Source organism: Polychytrium aggregatum (assembly GCF_025602895.1).
Source record: "Polychytrium aggregatum strain JEL109 chromosome Unknown BJ171scaffold_5, whole genome shotgun sequence".
Lineage (NCBI taxonomy): Eukaryota > Fungi > Chytridiomycota > Chytridiomycetes > Polychytriales > Polychytrium > Polychytrium aggregatum.
In genome coordinates, this window is record NW_026516207.1 from 403,278 (window position 1) to 420,332 (window position 17,055).

At 58.8% G+C, this 17,055-nt stretch overlaps 5 protein-coding genes across 5 annotated transcripts; 2 read left to right on the forward strand and 3 right to left on the reverse strand.

Annotated features, from left to right (window-relative positions):
* Positions 1-699: 699 nt before the first annotated feature.
* On the forward strand, positions 700-1,850 carry BJ171DRAFT_557828 (Isoprenylcysteine carboxyl methyltransferase family-domain-containing protein; the record flags this gene model as incomplete). The annotated part of the gene is made up of 4 exons (XM_053113121.1): positions 700-847; positions 1,041-1,160; positions 1,369-1,498; positions 1,625-1,850. The coding sequence occupies 4 exons, from the start codon at positions 700-702 to the stop codon at positions 1,848-1,850; spliced, it is 624 nt and encodes a 207-aa protein (XP_052970247.1).
* Positions 1,851-3,238: 1,388 nt separating this feature from the next.
* On the reverse strand, positions 3,239-5,221 carry BJ171DRAFT_235701 (uncharacterized protein). Its single transcript, XM_053106577.1, has 3 exons — positions 4,824-5,221; positions 4,246-4,512; positions 3,239-4,024 (listed from the first exon to the last, which is right to left on the reverse strand). Exons 1-3 carry the CDS (start codon positions 5,118-5,120, stop codon positions 3,398-3,400), a joined length of 1,191 nt encoding a protein of 396 aa, XP_052970248.1. The 5' UTR covers positions 5,121-5,221; the 3' UTR covers positions 3,239-3,397.
* A 447-nt stretch (positions 5,222-5,668) lies between these two features.
* BJ171DRAFT_490421 (uncharacterized protein) lies at positions 5,669-7,909 on the reverse strand. Its single transcript, XM_053109619.1, has 3 exons — positions 6,845-7,909; positions 6,107-6,240; positions 5,669-5,960 (listed from the first exon to the last, which is right to left on the reverse strand). The coding sequence occupies exons 1-3, from the start codon at positions 7,710-7,712 to the stop codon at positions 5,895-5,897; spliced, it is 1,068 nt and encodes a 355-aa protein (XP_052970249.1). The 5' UTR covers positions 7,713-7,909; the 3' UTR covers positions 5,669-5,894.
* Positions 7,910-8,405: 496 nt separating this feature from the next.
* On the reverse strand, positions 8,406-10,031 carry BJ171DRAFT_577986 (uncharacterized protein; the record flags this gene model as incomplete). The annotated part of the gene is made up of 1 exon (XM_053113851.1): positions 8,406-10,031. The coding sequence occupies one exon, from the start codon at positions 10,029-10,031 to the stop codon at positions 8,406-8,408; it is 1,626 nt and encodes a 541-aa protein (XP_052970250.1).
* A 1,258-nt stretch (positions 10,032-11,289) lies between these two features.
* Positions 11,290-13,877, forward strand: BJ171DRAFT_490426 (uncharacterized protein). Its single transcript, XM_053109620.1, has 3 exons — positions 11,290-11,944; positions 12,244-12,786; positions 13,095-13,877. The coding sequence occupies exons 1-3, from the start codon at positions 11,444-11,446 to the stop codon at positions 13,422-13,424; spliced, it is 1,374 nt and encodes a 457-aa protein (XP_052970251.1). The 5' UTR covers positions 11,290-11,443; the 3' UTR covers positions 13,425-13,877.
* Positions 13,878-17,055: the final 3,178 nt, after the last annotated feature.

The window sequence follows — 17,055 nt, forward strand, 5'->3', positions numbered from 1 at the left end:
ATGGTTCATTCTGTGTAGCAGCCCATGACCCGCGATATCTGCTTCGTCCTTCGTCATCGCGATGTGAGGGCTGGGTGGTGTTGGAGGTTGTTGATCAGTCAGTTGCCTGGCTGAATGGCGCCGATCAGCGCTCGCACTGGGATGGATTCTGTCGATGAGATGTCGACTGCAGAGATCTAGGAGTCCCAGACGGACTCTATGACTTGGCCCACTTGGTCGTCCGTGGTCGAAAGAAATGGTGTATCCCGCTGTGCTTGGAACCCACCATGTCCTGAATCCGCTGAAGCCCCACATTCTGTTTCGGGCAGGCGGTGCCATCCAGAAGCCGCCCGCGCCACGCGCGCCCAAACCACGGCTGTTCTGCGCTTACCCTGCCCGTCTTGACCTCGAGCCGCCATCGTCTCGTCCAAAGCCACAGCCGTCTGTCGTTTCGGGGCCATAAGAATCTCATAGTATCCCCTCCATCCGCCCAGCCCCCAGATGAGCGCATTCTCGAACGGAACCATCCGGCTGGACTCGCCTCCGCTCACGCGGTCCGACTCGGGCTCGTCGACATCCTCCAACTCATCGCCCAGGACCAGCTTTGCTCGTCCTCCGCACCACTCCCGCCACTCGCATGGCTACGGATGTGGGTTTATGGGCTTTCCTGTTCTGGACGGCGCTCATACGCCGCAGAATGTGGCCATCTACGCTGCTGCGATGGGCCTCTTGATCGGCCTGGGACTCGCTGTCGGCGCGGTGTCTGCTCGCTTCGGCCCCATCGGCCTCTTTATTGCCTCTCTGGCAATGTTCCATCTGATGGAGTACATCAGCACCGCAATGTATCGACGGGACGTTACGCTCCAGTGTAAGCAGTGGCCTTTGCAGATGCATCCTCCATTTGCTTTGGGGAGGCGGATCTGTCTGGTGGGATCTCCGCGGTCTCCTGTCTGGGTCTCGTACCGACCTCGGTATGGAAGCAGCAACTGACTCAATGCGCCGATGTGTCCTCGTCACTGCGACCTCCTTCGCCGTGCGTCGCTTTGCACGGGCGTCTGCAGCTTTCCTGTTCAACCACAGCCCTCAGTATCACTTTGCCATGAGTGCATGTGTGGTAGAATTCGTCATAGAGTCGTTTTTCTGGCCCAACATGAAGCGTATGGGTATGATGAATCTCCTCGGTAAGAACGCCTAATCCAGTTACTGCGCTATCATCTCGCTGGAATAGAGCAGTCTGTGTTATGCAGAGAGAGAGAGGATGCGTCCAAGCGTACCCGGCTTTGCAAATGGGCGAATGCTACTGTGTGTGAGTCACTGGTTGAGTCCTTGCTCATGATCAATGCTGTGCTTTCTTTACTCTGCGGGGGCGGCGGGCCGGGGACGTTCTAGGCTTCGTCATCGTGGTGTCGATGCAGATCATCAGGTCGGCCGCGATGATCACCGCCGGATCCAACTTTACCCATCTGATCGCCGAGCGACGAGAAAAGAACCATGTCCTCATCACCAACGGCGTCTACAGGTTCGTTGCATCGGTTGGCCAGCTCACACGAACGACGCAAGTGCAGAAGGCTCTGCTCGTCCCTCGGCAGCCTGAAACTTGGTTTCCGCTCGCGGTGCTCACCACGCTCATGCTCTGTTTCGATAGTGTCTTCCGTCACCCGTCGTACACATCCTTCTTCTACTGGGGCATCGGCATGACCGTCATGCTCTGGAACCCCATCTGCTTTGTGGGCTTTATTGCGGCCCTCTGGACCTTCTTCAACAACCGCATCCGATATGAGGAGGGCGTCATGTCGCAACCTGAGTTTTTCGGCGAGGCTTACCGCCAGTATCGCCAGCGAACGTTCACCTTTATACCGCTCATCCCGTAATCATCCAGCCAAAGGCCCCCTACTTCTGCGCTTCCCACCTTGCCCTTGCCCTCCCGCGTCGACAGATCCCTGGATCGAATGAAAAATACAAACATACAACAAAACGAATATGGGCCACACAAACCAAGACGAGACCTCGCAAACCATTGCCCGGTCTCAAGAGTCACTCCGCTGATCGGGGGGGGGATGCTCGGCCGACATTCTTGATTGAGAATGCCCGGTCGGCACATGATGCTGCGATGTGCTGCTTGGCGTCACGGTGACAATGACGCTTCCATTGGCCGAGACGAAGGTGGGCATTTCACTGGCAAGCTGGAAGCAAGGCTGATGTGCACACAGCACAGAGGCGTCAAAGCAGCGAGTCGAGAGAGCCAGGAACGATTTGCACAAGAATGAGCGGGCACTATGTATTGAAGCGCATGGCCCTGGGGGGACACGGAAGCGCTGCTCGTCGTCACGCCGTCCAGGGGGCACCGGCGAACGCCCAGACGCAGGTGCGGGAGAGTTGCATCGGGATCCGCTGGGGAGGGGGTCGATCGCATCGAGCGAACGTCGGGTATAAGTTGCAATGATTGGACACAATATCGGATGGATACATGAACAAAGCGACATCCGAGGAAGGTATATTGCGTGAAAGGAGGGAATGCGAGGCGTCAGTGACAAACAGGCGTGGGAACGAAAGCCGGAGGGATCCTTCAGGCGAGCACATCCCAGCAGGCTTTGAGCCCCACTGCGATCTTGTTTAGGGCGAGCTTGAACCGCCAGGCCTGGATGGTGATCCACCGCTGCCGGCGTTGGCCCTTGCTTTCGTCTTGGAAGGATACGGAGAGACTGAGTGATTGTCGCCGGGAAGACGTGCGCGACTGCGAGTCTTTCCTGGGCAAGCTGTAGTGCACCAGCGTTTGGGATTCGCACAGAGTGTCTGTGGAACCAAAGCTGACATGCTGAGTGGTTGGGTGGACGGTCGATTCGTGCTTGGGGCACTTGAGGACCATAAGCTGGCTAATGGTCTTTGAGGATCTCATGGTGTGTGTGACAGCCATACGGTATGCCTGTGATGGGAGTTGATGCCTGGATGGAGACGTGGATACGCAGCACTGTGGTCAAGCGCGGATTGAGATGCGACGGGAGGAGGATGGGAGCAGATCTGCGGATCGCTGGTGACGGCGTATTTAAGGGGTTTAGTTTTATTTTGTTGACACAGGGTTGTTGATCCTGCGACAGCGTCATTGCACGTGTGGTTTACGGGTCGTTCGAGCCGGGGCCGGGCGATGGTGGAACAGACAGCACAGCGGCAACGCCGTCGTCGATGACGAGCAGGGATGTGACCTGCTGTGATATGACGTGAGCGGAAAATAACGCTCACAGCAATCCTTGAGGGCGCTGCTACACATCACCACCGACCAAGGGGCTTGTGCCGGGGGCTGAACTTGGTTTGTGGCCACGTCCAGGCCGAGCAGCCCGCAACAGTGAGGCGGTATAGGGAGCTGTGTGTGCTGGCTGGGATCCTTGTTCACCATCTTGCGGCCAGAGAGGGGCGGGGTGGGCTAATTCGGAAGACGGAGAGGGGCGTCGCTTTGCCAGTTGACGACTTGCTTCGGAGAGAGCGGAGGGGTGGCGAGCTGGCTGATGACTTGACGGCGTTTGCTTGCCAAACAGCTCGCCTCGGGTGTGTACACCTCGATTTCGAGCGATCGCTTAAGCTTGCCCTGGGCAGTCTTGTCAGAGGCATGACATGCAGCAGAGTTTGTGGGACGGGACTGCACCTGGGATTGCACCCGGAAGTGTCGATACCACTCCACAAACTTGCTCATGCCCTCCCGAAGCGACGTCTGCGGCCGGTACCCGAGCATCCGGCTGCTCTTTGTCAGATCCGCGTAGGTCAGTGGAACATCTCCCGGCTGGTCCGGGAGCTGCTTGATGAGGGCCTTCTTGCCAACAACGTCCTCGATCACCTCGATGAAGCCGTTGAGGTTGATGGTCTGCGAGTTGCCGAGGTTGAAGACCTCGCACGGATGCGGCTTGTCGATCGAGGCCAGCACGCCCGACACAATGTCGTCGATGTAAGTGTAGTCGCGGCACGACGAGCCGTCGCCGTACTTGTTGATTGGCGAGCCGCTCGAGATCTTCTCGACAAACATCCACGGCGCCATGTCTGGCCGGCCACGGGGTCCCTGTCGGCGGCGGCGAGGTGGATGGGCAGATGAGCAGATGGGCAGATGAGCAGATGGGCAGATGAGTGGATGGGCAGATGAGCAGACGAGCAGATGAGTGGATGAGTGGATGGGAGCCAGAGCCGCACAAGTCACCATCGAGCAATCAAGGGTGTCGAGGATACCAAGGGAATCAACACCAACCCACCCGCCGATTGCACCAACACCGCATCCGCACTCACATAGACGGTAAAGAACCGCAGTCCCGTCACGTTGATCTTGTACAGCGAGTGGTATGTCTTGGCCATGATCTCGCACGCCTTCTTGGTGGCCGCATACGGCGACACTGTGTTCTCGGTGGTGTCGTCCTCGGCAAACGGGATCTTTGTGTTGGCGCCGTAGACCGAGCTGCTGGAGGCATACACAAAGTTGGAGACGCCAAACTGCCGCGCCATCTCGAGCATTGTGACGGTGGCCTGGATGTTGGAGTGGACATAGATGTGCGGATCCTGTCGGCGGGAGCAGCGGGGCGGTGGTGTGCGATTGTGCGATTGTGCGATTGTGCGAGCAGGTTTGGTGGATGGCGGAGCAGCGAGGCCAAATCGAGGAGGGTCAAACGAGGGAGTCGGCGAATGATGCAATGTCAGTGCTGGTCGATCGGGTGCGGCTGCGCTGATGGTGTGCCGCATGGATGGCATGCTGCATTGATGGTACGCAGTAGCGATGGAATGCTGCATGGATGATATACCGCATGAACAGCAATCCCGCATCGATGGCATGCTGCACATCGGCCCCGCTGTCCGTCGCCTCGAATACCCACCTTGATTGACGGCCTGACTCCTGCTCGCGCCGCCAGATGGCACACCACGTCTGGCCGCTCGAGCTCAAAGATCGTTGTCATGCTTGTCATGTCGGCACAGTCGGCCTGGAAGAACTGGAATTGCGACCCGGTCTCGGCGGCCTTGGCCTTGAGGATGTCAATGTTGGCCATCTTCTGGGACAGGTCGTAGTAATCGTTGAGTTCGTCGACGACGACAACCGAGTCGCCTCTGGCGAGCAGGGCCTCGGCCGTGTGGGAGCCGATGAATCCGGCGCCTCCTGTGACGAGCACTTTCATTTTGGAGCAGGGGCTGGGACTGGGACTGAGACGGGAAAGCGAGGGAGGGGCGATTGGCTTGGGCCTGGGCAGAGAGCGGCGGTGTTGATGGCGACAGACCGAGCTTGGCAGAGTGCAGACCGGATTGCGGCTGTTGTGCTCGATATCGACCAGAGGATGAGCCGGGTTGACCGACGGAGACGGAGAGATGGAGAGATGGAGAGATGGAGAGATGGAGAGATGGAGAGATGGAGAGATGGACTGAACAAATCACTCAGACCAGACATATCAGCGGGCGGTGGTCGAGCGCGGCCAATGTCTGCTCAAATGTGTCCCGCTTTCCGCCCAATCGCCTGTGCGCCTCATGGGGCGCCTGGTCTTTGCAAGGCCGCATGCCCATCAGCAGCCTTGGGTCGCAGCCTTGGGTCGCAGCCCCGCACCGGCCTGTGCGCGCTTTGGCAACCAGCCCGCCGGAGCGCCGCGCCAATGGGATGATCCTGGGTGATCTCCATCGACCCAGCCGGCCCATCCTGGTCCTCTGGCGCCATCGGCCAGTGTCGGTTCATCTGGGATCGGCTGTTGCATGTTCCTATGTCCCGCCCCCTATTTCGCCGCCGCTTGGCGATTCGCCGTTGCTCCCTGCGACCTGCACGGCTCTCGCTCTGCACACGGTGCCAACCATTGCCCAGTCTGTCGCTGCTGAGCATCTGGAGAGACCTATATCTGCATCCTGATCATCGATTATATCTTGTTCTATGCGATTCCGGCACGGCAACGCCCCCAAAGGCTTTGAGCTCACACACGGATGCTCTCAGGGTTGACGCCGGCGGCCTCACAGACATCCAGGAATTCTTGCAAGTTCTGAACACGGATATGGGCACGGACATGGACAGCGTCAGTGTCAGTGTCGCGCCATATGTGGCCAGCGGCCAGTGGAGTCATGGGTTTGCCGTCGATAACCCCTGCCCGTGCAAAGCAACCCCTCAGAGCAACCACCGCTCACATACCTTTCGCCTCAGGTACTTGAGCATCCGGTGGCGCTTGTTGATAACGAGCTGGAGCTGTCGCTTGTTGCTCTTGTCCTTCTTGTGCTTTTGCAGGTGATCCTCGAGGGCCTGGATCTGGACCGTGAAAACCCCGACTGGATAGCGACGCCCGGTTGCAGACAAGGCATTGTGAGGCCGAGAGTTCGTCGTGGTGATCAATCGGAGCCATGCGGAGGATTGCCACATGTGCCGCATTGTCGGGGGAGACCGCAGAAGCCGCATAGGATGTTCCAACGGTTGGATAATCAGGACATAGCGTCAGCGAATCGGCACTGGGCCCACTCTGTGCATCCGGAAGCGAGCCAAAGGGGTCGTTTCAAACCGTACCGACAGCGGCAAGCCGGTCCAGCCACATCTGCCTTGCGCCGCCAAGCAGAAACTCGACGAGGGCGAGCAGTATCACCATCGCCGCCGTCGATGCCGGAGCCAACGCGAGCATGTCAACACAAACAGGGCCATGTCGTCATTCCCCGGCGGGCCGACGGTACGCTCCCGGACACATCAACAAACACACAGCAACGATAAAATACAATGGCGGACGATCCAGCTCTAAATGTCCGCATCCACGACGACTCGGACACCAAGTGCACGGCCTCTTGATGACGACAGTCTTGTCTTTGGTCGATCGTCCCATCGACCTCCCCCATCGATCCCCGCTGCATCAACTGGTTCGCGAAGCAAGTCCCACCCCGCACTTACTCTGGACGGCGGGGCTTCCAGTGTCAAAGGGCTTCTTGGCAAAGACATCCATGATCCGCAACTTGTTGAGCTCGGTCAGCTGCTTCTTGCTCGAGTTTTCGATCGAGAGGATTCGCCGCACCATCTCGGACTGCTCGGCAGGGGTGGCCGACAGCGAGTTCTGCACCCGATTGCGGTGGACGACCTGGGTATCTTCCAGGAGGAACTTGATGTCCGAGTGCGTCAATCCGTAGTTGTAGAAGGGGCCGTGTTGCAGAGGCTCCGGCAGCTTTGTTTCCTCGGGAACAGCCAGGCTCTCAGGCACGGCCACAGTTTCCGGCTTGGGTGGGATCGCGTCCGGTGCCAGCGTCATCTCGGCGATGGCATCGACAATGTTGTTGTCTCGGCGAGTCATGTTGCGGAGGTTGCGTGGATCCTGTGTCTCGCTGGCTACACGCTGGCTTTTTGAGGAGCTTTCGTTGTCGGGTTCGGTCGAGACGGCTTTGCTGGCCAGGTGCTTCAGCGTCTCGCCCAGGTTCTGCGGGACGATCGATGCAGGGCTCAGGTTCGACGGTGTGGCAAAGACAGGCGTGAGCTTGGCGCCGCCCTCGATCGTCGACGGGACCGGGGCCGGGGTGGTTTTGGGGCGGTACTTGTCGCCGAACCTGATCTTGTCGCGCTCGGCTCGTCTCTGTGCCCGCTGGATCGACCGGCGGGACCGCACGATCTCGAGGGGCTGCGATCGGGACGAGACCGCAGGCGAGCTGTGCATCTGGGCCCATTGCTGGCCAAAGATGGGCTTTTGCAGACTCGACGACGCCGATCGCCATGTCGGGCCCGATGTGGCGATGCGAGAGTATCCGGACTGGAGCAGAGTCGAGATGTTCATGGCCGCTGTGTGAGGTTGTGTGTACGAACGTAGATGCGTGTGCGTATGGATGCGGGTGCGCGGCAGCGACGACGAATTCCGGCTCGGTTGATGTCCTGGGTGCCTGGGGGGGGGCCTCGATCGGGTACTCGGGCTGCGCTGCGAAGAGGAGGAGGAGCAAGAGAGCGCTGCTCGCAGCCAGAGACAAGTCGTTCGATCTGGCGACGTCTTTCTGCCGAGCAGATTGGAGCCGCTTTTTTTTGCGCCGCAGAGCCTGTGGGTCATGGAGCACGTGACTGACCCAAAAGGAGATATGAAGATTTCATTTGGGAGTAGCCAGGGGGTGGCTGGCGGATCGCTGGCCAGCCAGGATGTGGCGGTAACGCAGCCATGGCGCCAGGACGGAGGCAATTCCCGCCCATGAGCGAGAGACGCAAGCGAGGAGCGGGAACCAGGCCCGGAGAGCTGGAGGACAGAGTCAAGAAGATGATGTGGGGCGAGCTGAATGCGAGACACGAAGGCAGAGCGCGAACGATCGAGCACAAACGCAGTCGATGCAAGCATCCCATGGTGTGAACAGCCCAAATGATACCACGCACGACATCCCATGGATCCCGACGAAGGAGCCGCGACGATGTGCATTTAGGGCTTGCTTTGTTTTATCCATTCAATCATTCAATCGATCATTTATTCATTCATTCATTCATTCATTCTTCAATTTCCCAGCTCAACTGAGATGCAGTCATCATTGTCGATGAGAATGGCGACAGGGAGCTGGAAGACAATCTTCCAGCCGCGGAAAAACCGGATGGTACCCATGCCCCAGGATTTTGACACAGCATGCGGGGTGCCTCCATCTGCGTCGGTGGTGGCAGTCTCTGGATTGAGTGTGGCAGCAGCAGCGTCGGAGCTCGTAGCCAGCCTGGCAACAGAGGCACCCATGTCCGGGAATGCCGATGCTGGTGGCGGCATTGCCGATGACGACGACGACGACGACGACGATGCTGCTGCTGCTGCTGACCATGTCGACGATGGGCCGCTGCCTGGATTGCGCTCCCAGAACCGCTGGGTGACCTTGGAGAGCGACGGGCGATTCAGGGTGAGATTGAGGGACTGCGACCGCTGCAGGGTGACTTGCGACTGGGCCGTGCTATGGAAGGCATCTGGGTGGAAATGGGACAGGGTGCTGAGGGTGCTGTATCGGCGCAGCTCGTCGTCCGGATCGTCTGCAGCCTGCGAGGCCATGGCATCTTCGAGTCCAGGGCCCCCGGACATGGACAACCTCAGCGACTTTTTGTTCTTGTTGCGTCTGGGAACTCTCAGCTTGAGGGACTGCTCGCGCTCGTCAAAGACCTCGGTCGCCGTCAGCGACAGGCCGCCCGGAAGCAGCACAGGACCAAGCCTGTGAAAGTTTGTGGCAGAGTTGTAGCGCACTGTGGTAACCTGGACCAGGTCCATGGAAGCGACGAGCTCGTTCAGACACGAGACAAACTCGAGCGGCGACTCGTACGTGACCATGGCCGAGCTGAAATCCTGCCAGAACGAGTCGTGCAGGACCTGCGGGATAGATTCGCAGCGTCCGTCAGGACGCACCACCACCGAGAAAGTTGTCAGTCCAGCTGTCAGAGCTTTGCTTGCGATCCCGGCGGCCCGTTGGCCGAGGCGCATGAGGGGGATGTGAGTGGAGTTTGTCGAGGCAGGGTTGTGGGTGGCAGCGGCGGCGGCGGCGGCGGCGGCTTCAGGGGCTCCAGGCTGCGAGCCGCGGCGCGAGGAGCGGATGGAGAGGTTGGAGATGGAGTCCGAGTCCCGCTGCGAGTCACCGTAATATGGCGACCGGCTGGCGGCAGCCGAGGCGGAGCGGTCAAAGTAATAGTCGTTGAGGCTGTTGTCAAAGATGGGCTCGCCTGTCTCGCGATGGATCTGTTCGATGGCATCCCACATGCCAAAGTAGTCGAGCTCCTTCTCGACCGCCCGCACAGAGACGCCCAGGGGAATCTGGATGGGCAGGTCGGCTGTCCGGTAGAACTCCAGGACGGCGGCAAAGATGGTGGGGTTGCGGTCAAAAAAGTGTTGTCCCTTGGAGTCGGAGATGGACCCCGTCGAGGAGCATGTCATGGTCGATGCCGACGAGGCTTCCGAAAGTGAATGGCTTTGACGATGCGAGACCCGCGACCGGCGCTGCGACCCGACCGAGGATGACGGTGCGGCCGAAAACAGCCGGCCCAGCAACGTTGTCGGAAGGGACTGGAGGGTTGTTCGTGTGGTCTCGAAGGTCTTGCCGCCGACATTCAAGACGACCCGGCTGTCCTCGGCGAGCTGGTCCGAGCCATGAGGCGACATGAGCGAACAGGCTAGTTCGGAGACGGGGGTGTCTGTTCGGAGCCGGGTGGGGCTTGAGGCAAAGGGGGAGATGGATTGCATGAAAACGAGTGAAATCGGTGGGTTTTGACGATGGACACGGAGCTGGGCGGCGGACGGACGAACGAACGGACGGGACGGGACGGGACGGTTGGCAAATGGCGCGAGGAGAGGGGTTGCACCCAGGGGTATTGGAAATGCTGCTTGAGCCGGATGAGGAGTGCGTGTTTTATAGTTGCAGATGCAGTTGGCGGTGAGCGTTACGGGCAGGGGGCGAGCACCGGTAACGGCGTTGTTGGTCAAGGTCGAAGCCGGCGAGGGTGCTAGCCGAGATCGAAGCCGGTGATAGTGACGGCAAAGGTGCCGCTGGCAGCGATGGCGATGCTGATGGCAAAGAAGCTATGGGGCTCTTGGCGGTGAGTGCAATGGATTTCTTGGCGCTTGAGGTTCACCCCCAAGTTTCGAAGCTACCAAAATTGCACACCAGAGAGGGGGCAGGGACGAGAAACGATGGCAATCGGGAGACAAGAAAGAGGCCAGAGAAAGAGAGAGCGATGCGCCAGCGATGGTGCGGATGTCGCAGCAGCGACTTGCCAGACGACAGCGGGGCGCAAGAGATGCAGGAGGAAAACGAGCGAGAGATGCTGCCACGATAAGGGGGGGAGAAAGACGGAGCGCGAAATGCAGCGCTGCGGGCTTGGGGGGGGGGGAGGGAATCTGGCGACCCTCGCTCGGCAACAAGCGCCAGCGACAAACTCGGTGCACCGCCATGCCCAAACGGGAAGACTGGATGTATGGACGGGCCTGGCTGTATCCGCTCCTGGGGGAGTCTGCGATGCAAAGACCGATGCACCCAGACGGGCAGCAGGGCGACAGCAACAGCAATAGCAGGAGAACAGCAGCAGCAGGAGAACAGCAGCAGCAGCAGCAGGACGATGGCAGGGGACGACTTGGCCCTGGCTCGAGCCTCGTCCATGCCACCGCAATCGACAACCCAGGCATCGACAAGGCACCGCAAAGGACCTCAGCCGCAGAGGACTGCAGTCCACAAAGAAGTCCACAAAGAAGTCCACAGCAAGGGACGGATCGCGCCATGTCCGCCGGACAGCCACACACGCACGCGACCCGTGGCAGTGCATGTATCACTGTGGCAGTGTGTGGCAGCGCATCTATTGATTTCATTTCCGTGCCGCCGTGCCTCCACAGAACCCCGCAGAAAATTTTTTCGGGCCTCGGCGTCTGCGCACGACAATCGTGCCTGTGCCTGGCGGCTGTGTTCCTGCCGGAGCCGCAGACCCGATCGGCATCGGCTCTGCCTCACTCATCGACTCCATCGACTCTATCGACTCTGCTCGACGCCCGTCCCGATCGCAGCGCTCACAGCCCCACAGATCATGTCCTTCATCGCACGCACACGAGCCGCCGTCCCTCGGCTGCTTTCATCGCAGCGGCCCGTCCTGCGGCAGCATGGCCTGTCGCTGCCGAGATCGGGTCTCCCGTCCCCCATGATCGTCTGCCGGCTCTTCTCGTCCTCAAAAGAAAAGCAAGACAACGGCGATAAGAGCGACAACAACAGCGGCGGCGGCGGCGGCGGAGACGGTGGCGAGCCAGTGTCCTTCTTCTCTGCCTTTGCCCGGTCCGTCAAGCGTCAGATCGAGGAAAATCGTGATCTGCAGCAGAACGTCAAGTTGCTCTCCGACGAGACAAACAAGGTGGCCGACTCGGAAGCCGTCAAGCGTGCCAAGGAGGCCATGGCGAAGGGCTCCAAGGTCGTTGGTGCTGTTGCCGCGGGCACGGCCCAAGCCATCCATACCGTCGCCGAAATGCCGGCTGTCAAGAAAACCACCGAGACCATCTCCTATGTCGGAGAGAAGGTCGCGGACACTGCCCAGAAGGTAGGGGCACCATGGCATCGTCTCTGTGGCCCAAATCAGATCGGAGAGGGTGGTTTGCACATGCAGCCACTCGAACACGCAGACTGTGATTGTACGATCATTTACTGTCCGTGTCAAGCCGCGCGGCCTGCGAATGTCAATCGGCCAGATCGTCGGCGGAGGCATAATAGCGCATGCGGCGTCGATCCGGCTCTAGCCTCTCGCACCGCCAGCAAGCTGTCTTCTGTGCTGGATGTCGACACCATTGGGCCACGGCTCTGCTTTTGTTTCGGCGCTGACCGCGCTCATCACTTTTCCAGGTTGCCGATCCCATCCTGGAAACTGAAGCCGCCAAGACAATCGCCAAGGGCGTCAAGAGCATTCAAAAGGACCTGGCAAGCGACAGCGCTGTGCGCTACGCCGAATACAAGCCCAAGCACATCCGTGAAGCTGAGAAGGCCCAGCGCTTGGCCGAGGCTGCCAAGGACCCGTTCAGCAAGGATTCGATCCGAATGCTCACAGCCGATCCCAATGCCGGCCAGAGCGTTGTTCTCCACAAGACCTCCAAATGGGCCGCGAGCTGGAACGACTTTAAGGAGAACAGCCTCCTGTCCAAGTCTGTCTCGGCCATCGGCCGCCGCATCGAAGAGAGCGACGATCCTCTGATCGACCGTCTGCGCTCGTGGTTTTCGCCGTGGGAGGACACCGAAGAGGCCCGCGTCATCACCGCTATCCGCATGGTCGACGGAGTCTTCCGGATGGATACCTTCCTGCGCGAAGCCACCGAGTGGATGGTTCCGGATATCCTGGAAGCCTATCTGCACAGCGACGCCCAGGCTCTGAAGGCCTGGTGCACTGAGAGGGTATGTGTCGCGGCTTTGCCGTTGTGTTTGGAGTCTCTAGTCTGCTGTCCGTCGCTGATGAATCAGCAAACTCCATCGCCAGCAGCACTAACTGCCCTGTCCATTCAACGCCGGCATCATTCGTCCGACGACTTTCTGCAACAAACGCAACGTACCTGCCATGAATTTACATCACCGCTTGTGCACGCAACCCGTATCATGTGCCGTCGGTGGCTCTGGCTCAATCCGCATCACATGCCGTACTCTTCAATTGTCTTCCTTGCCGATCTCGCCGATCCATCTTGATCGTTTGACTCGGCTGTTGGCAGGCATGGGCAAAGTTCTCGATGGCGATCGAGAACCAGCACTCCCAGGGACTCATCAGCGACTGCAAGCTGCTCGACGTTCGCAAGATTCAAATCCACAAGGCCATCATGCTGGACGACGAGCTGCCGCTGCTATCGCTGACATGTCAGACAAATGAAATCCTCAACTTCCGCAACAAGAAGGGCGAGCTTGTTGTTGGCGTCGAGGATCACATCGACCAGGCCTACTACTCCATCATCTTCACCAAAGCGCAATGCATCGATCCCCAGGCCGAGAACAACCCTGCGACGGATGGATGGGTGCTATTTGATCTCCACCGACAAGCCTTCTAAGCCGGGTGCCCGCCTAGCCACACTGTCTATAGAACCGAGGGCGATGCCGGTGCCCGGCTCTGGAACATACGATACGATACGATGCCATGCGATACGATGCCATGCGATGCGATGCCACAATCTCAATCCCGTCGGTCGCTGCTGTCCAGTGGCCTCTCAAGCATCCCCTCCCACTTCCAATCAACCCCCCCACCGCATCTTTGCTAATAAATACCGGGATACCCCGGATTTTGGCCGTTGATCAAATACGCTGTTGCCTCAAAACATCGTACGCTGGCCATGACCGTTCAGTGATGCGTGTTTCTGGATCTGAATCAAGGATACTTTCTCGCTCAAATGGCTCCCTGCAAGCGAAACGCACCACCCAGGCGACCAAGTGGATCCAGAGCACCCACAAGGTCCTTGGTCTGCAGCAACGGACGAATGCCACACCAAGTCCCAAGATCTCCAGGTGTGCTCACAGTGCCGGGGAACCAAGCGACTCGAGAAGGCAGAGTCTCTTGATATTGATACACCATGGGAAATGCACCACACCAAGAGATTGCCAACCAGGACAGGAAACAATCGCCCACTGGAGCCTATGGAAGATCAGCAGACTTGTGTCGCTGATGCCAGAAAGTGACTGTCCCGTTTCTTTCTTATCGACTGTACACTTTATTCAGAAAAAAAAAAACGGGACAATATAGCCGTTTCCATGAACATGTAGTATGTGATGTGCTTGCGTCAAGCAAAGCTACAAGAAATAAAACAGATCACTTTGGCAGCCTCCGAGTGAAGACCACCGGTCGCTCTCCGGTCTCCACAATCGACCTGCACACTGTGATCATGTTGCGCGCCGCATTGACGTCGCGATTCCACACTGTCCGGCAGCTGGGATTCTTGCAGCTCCTGACAAAGTGGGAATTCGCAACCCTGGGCGCATCGAGTCCTTCCAACCGAACCGGCTCCAGGCACTTGGAGCACACTTGCGAGGTGTTGAACTCGTTCGTCGAGACTACCTTGACGCTTCCATGATGGTGATTGGGACGGCGTCGGTGGTGCTCGAATTGCTCAAAGTACCGAGCAAATCGCTGCCTCCGAGGGCTGGATGCATAGCCCTTGCCTTGTCGCCATGACGCATTGCCAAAGGCGATCACCACATCGGTCCGTATCGGGGCGTGCTTCAGGACGGCCTTGCACATCTTGTCGACGGCCACTTGGCGCCTCTTGTGGCCCGTGAAGCGATGGTGACGGGCCTTCTTGCCAAGGTGGAAGTCGAGCTGCACTCGCAGCTCCGGTCGCAGGACATGGGTGAGATGGACCTTGAAGGCCTCCGAGGACGACACCTTGGGCGAGGGAGTGGTCGACATCCAGGTCTCGATGCTGAGTCGATACTTCATGATATTGTGCCACTTGGTGTTGGACGTATGGCCACACATTTGCTGGTAGTGGCCATTGGAGAATGAGACCACCTCGTCTTGGTGGCCCGGTGCTTGGATGACCACCGTGAAGATGGAGCCGACTCCAGGATCGATGCCAATCCAAGTGGTGCGATCGGGGTCTGGGTCGCCGATGTGGGCCTGGATACGCTGCTCGGCGGTCGGAGGAGGCTCGGAGGTCTCGGTGCGATCGGTCCGACGCAGAAACTTGACGAGGCCGATGGTGCATCCAATGCCATCGGTGCTGATCTCGTAGTTGAACAGCTTCTTGTTCACGTCCCGTTCTTGGAAGAGGGAACTACGCAGCTTGAAGCAACTGCGCCAGAGACGATCCTGGTTGTTGATGCCGTCCTCGCCTTCTTCCTTGAGCTTGTCCCGGGTGAGTCCAAGGCGCTTCTTTGGACCCAGGAGTTGCCAAAGAGTGACCGTGTCAATCTTGACATACTTGGCCTTGGTGGTGCACAGAGGAACCATCGTGCACACGGCCGGAGGAGTGTCGACGGCGAGCTACTTGAGAGCCCACTTGAGCCTGGATGCCAGCTTGTTGATCTTGGACTTGGTGGTGCCGAGCTCAGACTTGGCCGTGGTGAACCTCTTGTCGTCGGAGGGAATGCCTTGGGTAGTGAGCTCGTCCAGCTTGGCCTGGCGCTGCAGCTCGGTGACTCGGAGGGCGGGCATGTCACAGTCGATCCACTTGTGGACATTGTCGACCATCTTGTCTCGGGCGAGGATTCTCACATGGTGTGAGAGGCGATGGAGGGCCCGGAAGCGGTCCTGGTCGTTGCTGTACCGAAACTCGACCAGGACGTGGCCAAAGTCCGGGTAGAGGAACTCGAGATCGGCCTTGGGTGGAGTCTGCCCTGGTTTCTCTAAGAGCTCGAGACAGGCCTCGATGGCTTCGTGCTTGTGCTTGTTGGCTGGGAAGACGGCAGCGCAGAAGCGGCGAAGGAGTCGCCAGTAGGCCAGGTGGTGCAGTTGGTGGCATAGGCATTGACAGCCAGGGTGAGAAGCTGACTGTGAGCACCATCAGGCAGACGAGGGGCCGGAGGCAGGTCTGCGTGCCGAGTGGTCTGGTAGTCGCGAAAGGAAGCGACCAGATGCTCGTTGTATTTCTTGGTGTCCCTGGCCGTCGAGAGGGCATCGGCCTCGACAATCGTGAAGCACTGGCGGATGAAAGCAGGTGTGGACTTGGAGATGACGGGGATGGGAATATCCTGCTCGATGCACCGGAGGATGTGCAGGTTGAGCAGCCTGGATGCCTCGAACTGGATCTGGGTCATGGCCTCGACAGTGGCCTGGATCTTGTCGCGGAGAGCGGGATTGAGACAACAGCCATCCATCGTCTGCTTGAAGCAGCTGAACTGAGGGGCGGATGACCTTCCATCCACGAGAGGGACGACAGAACTCTTGAGGGGCCGGTATTTGGACATTTGCTGGTGTTGCAACGTTCGTGATCGGTGCCATCGCACTTGGGACATCGCTTGCCGGTACTCGAGGAAGTAGATGGACCAGGCTCGGTGGGATCGACATCCATTGGATCTGCAGAAGCAGTGGTGGTGAGCGACGGAGCAACAGACGACCAAGCATGCGTGGGATCAGAATACGAACCAGAGACAGGCTCCGACTGTGACTTGGCTTTCTTGGGCCTGGGTGGCCGAGGCTGGCCATCACCGGTACCCTTGCGCTTCGGAGGCATGGGGGCAGAGGATGCTGGATGCCTGCCAGTGGTACTGGTCAGAACAGAGACTTTTTTTATCGTACAATGGCGCGATGATCCGATCAAGGCGAGATGAGGGAAGAAAGCAGCAGGACGAAGGTGTGGCATTTATACCCGAGAGCAGGAACCCGTCTGCGCGGGCTGGTTGGGGAAGTGACCCTGTTCAAAAATCGCCGAGAGGTTCAAGCCAGGGATGTGAACGCGAAAATGGCGGCTTGATTGGGGGACTAAACCCCAAATCGGTGGGGACTCAACCCCAAAGAAGTTCTCGATGGGATTGAAGTCGGGCGAGGCAGGTGGGGTGAAGATCACTGACCATCCTCGGCGCTCGATGCAGTCCAGGATAGCCATTGTCTTGTGCATGCTGACATTGTCCATCACAATCACAGAGTCGTCTGGGAAGGTCGCTCGCTCAAAGAACTCGACCATCGAGTGTGTCTTGAATGATGTGGGGATGTACATGCGATGCAGCACACCAGAGTGGTTGATTGCAAAT

Coding starts and splice junctions, on each gene's coding strand:
- BJ171DRAFT_490426 (XM_053109620.1), top strand. CDS start 11,444: ATGTCCTTCATCGCACGCACACGAGCCGCCGTCCCTCGGCTGCTTTCA. Junction 11,945..12,243: donor TCGCGGACACTGCCCAGAAG/GTAGGGGCACCA, acceptor TCACTTTTCCAG/GTTGCCGATCCCATCCTGGA. Junction 12,787..13,094: donor AGGCCTGGTGCACTGAGAGG/GTATGTGTCGCG, acceptor GGCTGTTGGCAG/GCATGGGCAAAGTTCTCGAT.
- BJ171DRAFT_490421 (XM_053109619.1), bottom strand. CDS start 7,712: ATGAACATCTCGACTCTGCTCCAGTCCGGATACTCTCGCATCGCCACA. Junction 6,241..6,844: donor TGGAAGCCCCGCCGTCCAGA/GTAAGTGCGGGG, acceptor GTCGCTATCCAG/TCGGGGTTTTCACGGTCCAG. Junction 5,961..6,106: donor TCAAGTACCTGAGGCGAAAG/GTATGTGAGCGG, acceptor ATCCGTGTTCAG/AACTTGCAAGAATTCCTGGA.
- BJ171DRAFT_235701 (XM_053106577.1), bottom strand. CDS start 5,120: ATGAAAGTGCTCGTCACAGGAGGCGCCGGATTCATCGGCTCCCACACG. Junction 4,513..4,823: donor GAGTCAGGCCGTCAATCAAG/GTGGGTATTCGA, acceptor TCCCGCCGACAG/GATCCGCACATCTATGTCCA. Junction 4,025..4,245: donor TGCGGTTCTTTACCGTCTAT/GTGAGTGCGGAT, acceptor CGCCGCCGACAG/GGACCCCGTGGCCGGCCAGA.